Raw genomic sequence first — 7,737 nt, 5'->3', positions numbered from 1 at the left:
CTAATCCTGGGCGTTTGGGGATTACAAGTCCCAGATTTGGGTATGGACATTGCTCAGGGCTGCGTTTCCTTAACCCTTGGGCCGGACTGAATGTGAAAGGCTCGGTCTATCTTGAGTCGTTTTGGCATCAAATCCCTGAGGTTTTAGAACCGCGGTGAGCTCCGTGCGCGTGGGGCCCTCGGGAGTTGTCCCTGCGGGGCCTCGAACCCGCGGCCCCGGGGCGAGCGCGGCGCTCCCCGCCGGCCGCCAGGGGGCAGCAGCGCCGCGCTCGGGCGCTCCCGCCGCTTCCGGCCCACGTGGGGCGCGCGCGCACATGGCCGCGGTGAGCGGGAGCGGGATCGGGATCGGGATCGGGATCGGGATCGGCAGCACCTGGAAGCTGCTGCGGCGTTCCGGGGTCTTCTCGCCCTCCCCTGGGGTTCCCCCGCGCGGCTCCTGCTCAGTGCGGGGGTTTCTCTTTCCCACGGGCCCTACGCGGTGTCCCCTCTGAAGAGGTTCCTTCTCCCCAGGCGGGTGTCGCTGCCGGGCTAGGCGGCTGTGCCCGCTGCCCGGTGGGACTCGGCGCTGAGCCCGCTATCCCGCAGAATATGTCGCCGGACGAGGAGGATGTGCAGCGGCTCCTGATCCAGTTCCGCGATGAGGCAGGGGAGTGCCTGGGCTCCCCCTTCGACGTCCCGGTCACCATCACTCCGGACAAGCTGCAGCTGGTCTGCAACGCCCTCCTACAGAAGGTGAGACCCCTCCCGAGCTCCCCGGCACCCCCAGCCCGACCCGGCGCCGCCCCTCGCTACCTCACCTGCCCTGTCTCCCGCAGGATGAGCCGGTGCCTCTGGCCTTCTTCGTCCACGATGCCGAGATCGTGGCGTCGCTGGAGAAGACCCTGGCAGGGCAGAGCGTGGAGACAGAGAAGGTCCTGGACATCATCTACCAGCCGCAGGCTGTGTTCAGGGTGCGGGCCGTGACACGCTGCACAAGCTCCCTGGAGGGACACACCGAGGCCGTCATCTCCGTGGCTTTCAGCCCCACGGGAAAGTACGAGGGTCTGGCTGCAGGCAGGCATCAGGGTGCCCTTGTCTTGTCATGGGGACACTGTACTGAGCTGTTCCTCCTCTCCCAGGTACCTGGCAAGTGGCTCTGGAGACACCACTGTCCGCTTCTGGGACCTCAGCACGGAAACGCCACAGTTCACGGCCAAAGGTGGGTGCTGGGATGTGCCAGGAGGGCAACTTGTGACCCCCTCCCTCATGGACCCCCTGTCTGCCTTGGGGGACAAGCAGAGCCTGATGCTGTTTGAGCTGTCCAGGCTGGGACTGCAGCATGGGGAGGAAGTAGCTCTCTTTGGCAAAGTGGAAACAGAGGGGCTGGCCAGGAGGAGCACAGAGTGGCTTCATGCTGGGACACCAGGGACAGTCACAGCTCACTACTCACAGCCACTCATGCTCTCTCTGCCAGGTCACCGGCACTGGGTGCTCAGCATTGCTTGGTCACCTGATGGGAAGAAACTGGCCTCGGGCTGCAAGAACAGCCAGGTACACGTGGGCTCCCTCAGCATGGGGCTGGGGGGAATTAGGGGTGAAAGGCTTGTTTCTTCAGGGGTGTGAGTGGTGTATCCCATTTTTGGAGCACAATTCCCATTCCCCAGAGGAGCTTTGTGGACGTGTCGTGGTATTGCGAGAAACATCTCTGTGCCAGCTCTGACATTGTCACCCGGGGGAGCTCTTGCTGCTGAGTCCTGCTGTCCCGTGGCAGACGCTTTTCCCTCCGTACTGGGAAGAGTCTAGGCTTTGGATGTTGTCATTGGCAGGTGCCTCCATTACGAGGGAGGTGTCTAGAGTGAGGACAGGTCAGGGCTGCTGTTAGCGTGTCCTAGCCGTGCTGCAGCAGCCTGGTCACAGTGTTCCCACACAGACACAGCCAAATTCCATCTTGCAGGATCATGAAGGGAGTTCAGCCCCCGCTGTGGGGCAAAATGGTGTTTGAAGTGCAGAAATGCCTGGGGAAGCAGGAGCATGTGGTTAAATGGGAGCTGAGTGCTAAGGGGCAGTTGCTCTCTCTGACCTTTGAATGGTCTGGGAATAATGACAGCACTCACAGAGCTGCCAAGGTTATGATGCCAATCCCAAGGAAATGTCCTGGGCCAGAGTGGTTCAACCATGGTTTAGTGCTGGTCTGCCTCTAATTGAACCCAGAGAGCTGCTTGTCCTCCTTTTCCCTATTTCTCCCAGGTTCTTAAGTAGGAGATGACTAATGCCTTGGCTCTTAAGATGAACGTTTATGTAGAGAGAAATCAACAAGAGAAAACCAGCATGTGTCCCACCCACAGCATCCGATAATCAGCAGCGTTTAGCATGCTGTGGCTTTCATTGTGCTCTGGAAACATTCCCTGAGTCTCTGACATGGGGTGGCTTTTGGGGGGCCTGTATCCTATTTGAGTTGAGTCAGATAACTTTGTAGCAGCAGCATTGTAGGCAGACAGGAGGACAATCCTGTCTCGTTCTTTTGGGTGTCAGCTGATGGCTGCAGGGATTTGGAAAGGCATCCAGCCCCCATCCCCTGCTGCTGCTGTGTGTGCAAACACGATCCCAAGGACACCTCTCCTTTCTAAATGGAGCTCCAACGTCTCTGGGATTCACATGATGTCTGTGGCCTGACGCAACCCTTGTGCTTCCTCTCTTGGACAGATCTTTCTCTGGGACCCAGCCACTGGCAGCCAGATCGGCCGGGTGCTCTCTGGCCACTCCAAATGGATCACATGTCTGTGCTGGGAACCGCTCCACATGTAAGTGAAGAGGCCAGCTCAGCCCTCCTATGGAAAAGAGCAGCCTGACCCAAAGGGCATTGCTCCTGTTTGCATTTCTCCTGTTACAGGAAAAAGCCTGTGTAGAACAGCTCTCAAGGTGAGCTGGGAAGAATGTGTGCAGTTGGGAGCCAGGAGTCCCAGCTGCTGCTCACAGTCCCCATGAATTGCTGGGGAATCACTGCCAGGCTGTGTCTCTTTTCCCCTGGGAAAGCTCTTTTCCTGTCTGTGGAAAACACTGCTTTTGTGGTGCTGGACAAACACTGATGTGCTGCTCCAGCAATGCTGAGGTGGGAGCAGGGAGGCCTGGTGGTGTCCAAGGGCAGAGCACTCCTTTCTGCTCCCCTGATCCTGCTGGCCTCTGTCATCTCGTTTGTTTATCATGAGGGATGATTAACTGTACAATCCCCTTATCCCTTCGATCAGCTAAACCTCCCTCTGGAAGAGGTGGGTGGAGTGGGACAGTTGTAGCCATTAATCCAAGATGTTAGAGAAATAAATAAAAAAGAAAAAGGGTCCCTTCAGAGCAGAACCCTGCAAATTGAATTTGCCAGTAGGAAGCTCCAGCTATTTGCAGACAATTAACTGGATTAGCAAAAAAATTATTGTAAGGAAGATGAAGAAATGGAGAGACATGACCCTGCCAGGGCTGCAGCCAGTTCCAGTGCAATGGGAGGGGCTGTGCTCTTCCTCACTGCTGGTGCCACCATGCTGAGTGGTAAAGATGTTCAAAGGACAGAGGATTGTGGCCAGCTGCTTCCAGATGTGTTCAGTTTTCCCCCTGAGCCACAATGCATATGGATAGACATTGCTCCTTTCAGCCCTGTCAACACAGCAGCACTCTGTCCACAGGCTGGAGATGAAGCATGGCAGAGGCAGGGGAACATCCAACACATTCCCAATGCTGGGGATCTGTTCTCCCTGTGTAAAGCTGATCCCCTGCCCAAGGCTCTCTCCAGCCTGTGTCCAGGGAAGGTGGCAGTTTGTGGTGACCTCGTTAGTCAGTGGGTTAAAGCTGTGCAAACAAGGTCATTGCCAAGGCCTCAGATGCCAGGTTTACCCTGGACTGATTTCTCCAATGTGCAGCCCAGGAGTTGGTTTGGAGGAAGCATTTATCTGCCTCTCCCCTGCCTTGTGAGACCTTGTTCTCTGTAGGTCAGTGCTCTGCACCTGTCTGGCCTCTTTCTGATCTGAAGCCAAAGGAAAGTTGCATTTTGTTGCCTGCTGGACCTTTGAATTCTCTGGGGCTGGTGGGGAAGGAGCTCAGGCAAGCTGCACAAATGGATTTGATCTCTTTGCCCAGAAACCCGGAGTGCCGTTACCTGGCCAGTGCCTCCAAGGACAGCAGCATCCGCATCTGGGACACGCTGATGGGCAGGTGTGACAAAATCCTCACAAGCCACACGCAGTCAGTGACCTGTGTGAAGTGGGGGGGTGATGGCTTGCTCTACTCCTCCTCCCAGGACAGGACCATCAAAGTCTGGAGGAGCCAGGATGTAAGTGAGGAACTGCCCTTGGGCTGCTGGCAAAGGGGGCTGGGCACACTGTGTGGTAGCTTTGTTTGCTCTTCCTGGCACAGCTTGTACCCTGAAAAACAGAGGTGCTGTATCTCCTTGACCTGTCAGACCTGTTGCTTGGCACCATTTGCAAGGGGTAGCTGCTGTGTGATGTTTTCATCCTTAAGAGCATTAAATGGGGCTAAAAGCTGGAAACTTCCCTGGAGCATCACCCTGAGGTGATGGGTGTTGTGCAAGGGAAGCTGATTCCTGAAACTCAGCAGTGTTGTGTCTTCCCTGCTTAGCCTGCCTGCAGCTGGAGCAAGCAGGTTTGAAAAGTCTGGGGTTGCTTCTTGCAGCCCGGTGGGTCTGGTGGGTGCTGTGCAGCCTGGCTGTGTCCTGCCTGTCCTGTCACTGTCTGAGGGTGACTTTGTCCCCAGGGGGTCCTGTGCCGCACCCTGCAGGGCCACGCTCACTGGGTGAACACCATGGCCCTGAGCACCGACTATGTTCTCCGCACTGGAGCCTTTGAGCCAGCCGAGGCCACCATCAACCCCCAGGATGTCAGAGGCTCCTGTGAGTACAGCACACACCTTGGAGGCTGGGGGAGGACTGGTCATGCTGGAAGTCAAGATTTTTCTTGCCCATGCCAGGGTGGAGCAGTCTGGGGGATAGGGAGGTCACTCTGTTTTTCCAGGCGTTGCTCCCAAATTGCCTTTGGCAAATGGAGCAATCACAAATGCTCCTGCTCAGAGCCAGGACTGGAATTGGCATAACAAGGTTACAAAGTTTCTTTTCATCTAAGGATTGCCAATCTCTATTTCACACTCCTTTTCCCTTTTTCAGTGTCAGAAATCAAAGACAGGGCACTGCAGAGGTACAACCAAGTCCGGGTAAGTCCCTCTTGTCCCTGCTGTCACTGGTGAAAGCAGTGGACACCCCCACACTGGTGTGCTTCCACAAGCTCTCCACACGCTTCCACAAGCTTCCACAAGCTCTTTCATCCCTTTTTCAGGGCCAGGAACCAGAAAGGCTCGTCTCGGGGTCAGATGATTTCACCCTGTTTCTTTGGAGGCCAGCAGAAGACAAGAAGCCACTGGAGAGAATGACAGGCCACCAGGCATTGATTAACCAAGTCCTGTTCTCACCAGACACCCGGATAATAGCTAGTGCTTCCTTTGACAAGTCCATAAAGCTCTGGGATGGTAGGACAGGAAAGTGAGTTGGTTTGTTCTGTTAGAGGTGGTGCTGCTTTGGAGTCTGTGTGTAATGTTCAGGGCACACAGGGCTGGGTCCCAGTTCACTGCCAGCAGCTCACTGGTTTGTTCAGCATCTCTGTAGCCCCAACTCATACAAAGTCACTCTGCTGCCTCTGCCTTTTTCTGCCCACGGGAAGTCTCTTGTCTGGCTTTTCTTGTGTCGGGGTGTCTGTGCTTGGCTCTGTGTGTGCAGTCCCACTGTGACTCAGCCACAGCACTGCCTGGCACCTGTGTGCACACCCTGTTGCTGCAGGGTCGGTTCTCCAGGGCAGGCACAGCTGTGGTGGGATGGGATGTTCCACTCCACTGATCTCCTGAAGATGTGTGTGTTGGGAACTGGAGACTGACCCAGTTTAAACAGTTCTTGTGCCAGAGAACAGCTTGTTCTGGATGATGCAAATTCTTGTAGTTACAAGTAGTTGGTATTTGGATGCTCCTGTAATCCAGCTTTTAACTTTCAGCTGCAGTACTGGTGAGCTCTTGGAGGCAGCAGTCCTCCCTTGCAAACCAGTCTTAATGCTCATGAGCTTGACTTTCATGTCAGTGTTTTTAAAGGTCCTAAATCTGGGCTGCTCAGTTGGGGAGGGAAGGACACACCTGTGCAGTGAGGCTGAAGTGTTGCCTGCTGGCTAAAGGTTTCTTGGCAGAGGGGGTGAGGTGAAGAGGCATCCTCTAGAAGGTTCTGAGCCCACTTGGGAAGGTTTTTGGATGGACTCTGTCTAGCAATGAACTGCCTGGAGTGTGCTGGGCATCCTGTGACTGCTGGTGGAGAAGAAGCATGAAGGCAAGGGCAAGTTTGGAGCAAAGCCTGCTGCTCTAACAGCCTGTCCTTGTCCCCAGGTACCTGACATCACTGAGGGGCCACGTGTCAGCCGTGTACCAGATTGCCTGGTCAGCCGACAGCCGCTTGCTGGTGAGCGGCAGCAGCGACAGCACCCTCAAGGTCTGGGATGCCAAGACAAAGAAACTGGCCATCGATCTGCCTGGCCATGCGGATGAGGTGAGCTGCGTGGTGGAGCTGAGATGTTTGGGAGGCGGGAGGGACCCCTCCTCCCAGCAGAGGTGACTCATTTCCACCACACCAGGTGTATGCAGCAGATTGGAGCCCGGACGGACAGAGGGTAGCGAGCGGAGGGAAGGACAAGTGTCTGCGGATGTGAGTAACCTGTTTGTCCATGAGGGTGTTGCAGCTACTCCAGGTGTCCCTCAGAGCCACAGTGCCCTTGCAGAGATCTGTGTGGTTAGGGCATGATCTTCCAGAGAGCACAACACCAGGTCAAATTCCAGCTTGGAGACCTGACCTCTCTCAGGGCAGGAACTGTTGCTGGGAGATAACTAGAAAAGCAGAGCCCCTCCAGCCAAGCAGTCAGGATGAAATTTGACTCAGATATTTTGATTCCTGGAGAGGGGAAGGAACAGTTGCACCAGCTGGTCAGGTCTTACTTTCTGACCTTCTTCCTTCTCCCAGTTATGCAGACAAATTCCTGGAGCTGGTTGCCATTTGACTGACCCCAGGTCCCCTTGCTGCTGCTCTTGTCTGGTGCCTTCTGGGCTCTGTGGCAGAGCTGGTGGCCCACCACAGGGACACAGCAGCTCTTTCCTTTTCCAGATGGCGTCGATAGGAGCAGTGACATGGAGCCGCTGGTCCTGCCCTCAGCACAGTCCTGGGAGATCTCCAAGGTGATGGATGAAGAGATTGACCCAAACATGGCTCTGCGTTCCCGTTGGCAACTGTCCCTCGTGGGCTCTTTCCTTATATTTATTTAAGGAAATTTTAATTTTAGTTCTTATTAAGAGCTGTGCATTGCAGGATGATTTCCTCTGAACATCACAGGAGGGATATCTCATCTGCCTCCATCTCAACTGGCTTTTTATTGGAATTTAGCCTCACAGTAGCCATGGTCTTGAAAGGGGCAAGCAAAGGGTGGAAACTGCTCGTGCCCTTTCTTGCTCTGTGAAGAATCCTGTGGAGAAGAGGGCTTTAGTGGGAACAGAGAGGGTTGTCCTTGTGTGGCCTTGAGAGAGAGAAAAACTGTAAAATTCAGCACAACATTACACTGCAGAATTGTGCTTGGCTGCATGTCTGGGACAAAGATCTGCTGGGAATGAGGACCTGGGGCTTCTCGTTATTCCAGTGAAGTTTTGTTTTTCCACACAGCCCCGCTTCCCTGTGGGCTGTGCTTCG

General features: G+C 55.1%; 1 protein-coding gene across 2 annotated transcripts; it reads left to right on the top strand.

Annotated features, from left to right (window-relative positions):
* The first annotated feature begins 301 nt into the window (after window positions 1-301).
* On the top strand, window positions 302-7,346 carry NLE1 (notchless homolog 1). Of its 2 annotated transcripts, none has more exons than XM_088066113.1 (13): window positions 302-322; window positions 585-731; window positions 815-1,032; window positions 1,118-1,197; window positions 1,453-1,529; window positions 2,682-2,779; window positions 4,101-4,293; window positions 4,734-4,869; window positions 5,140-5,186; window positions 5,309-5,511; window positions 6,393-6,552; window positions 6,638-6,708; window positions 7,162-7,346. In XM_088066113.1, the coding sequence occupies exons 1-13, from the start codon at window positions 314-316 to the stop codon at window positions 7,172-7,174; spliced, it is 1,452 nt and encodes a 483-aa protein (XP_087922239.1). In that variant the 5' UTR covers window positions 302-313; the 3' UTR covers window positions 7,175-7,346. The 2 variants fall into 2 exon arrangements, with proteins under 2 accessions (XP_087922239.1, XP_005525780.2); XM_005525723.3 differs by having other exon boundaries at window positions 307-322; window positions 510-731.
* The last annotated feature ends 391 nt before the right edge of the window (window positions 7,347-7,737 follow it).

Source organism: Pseudopodoces humilis, chromosome 23 (genome assembly GCF_049639895.1).
Source record: "Pseudopodoces humilis isolate 2021_Gansu_Grassland_sample_001 chromosome 23, ASM4963989v1, whole genome shotgun sequence".
In the NCBI taxonomy this organism is placed as follows: domain Eukaryota; kingdom Metazoa; phylum Chordata; class Aves; order Passeriformes; family Paridae; genus Pseudopodoces; species Pseudopodoces humilis.
The sequence above is the reverse complement of the archived record's forward strand: the minus strand, read 5'-3'. Positions and strand labels throughout refer to the sequence as shown.

Excerpts from the sequence above, each read along its gene's own strand:
- NLE1 (XM_005525723.3), top strand. Across the intron at positions 2,780-4,100 it reads TGCTGGGAACCGCTCCACAT|AAACCCGGAGTGCCGTTACC; the intron begins GTAAGTGAAGAG and ends CTCTTTGCCCAG. Across the intron at positions 5,512-6,392 it reads TGGGATGGTAGGACAGGAAA|GTACCTGACATCACTGAGGG; the intron begins GTGAGTTGGTTT and ends CCTTGTCCCCAG.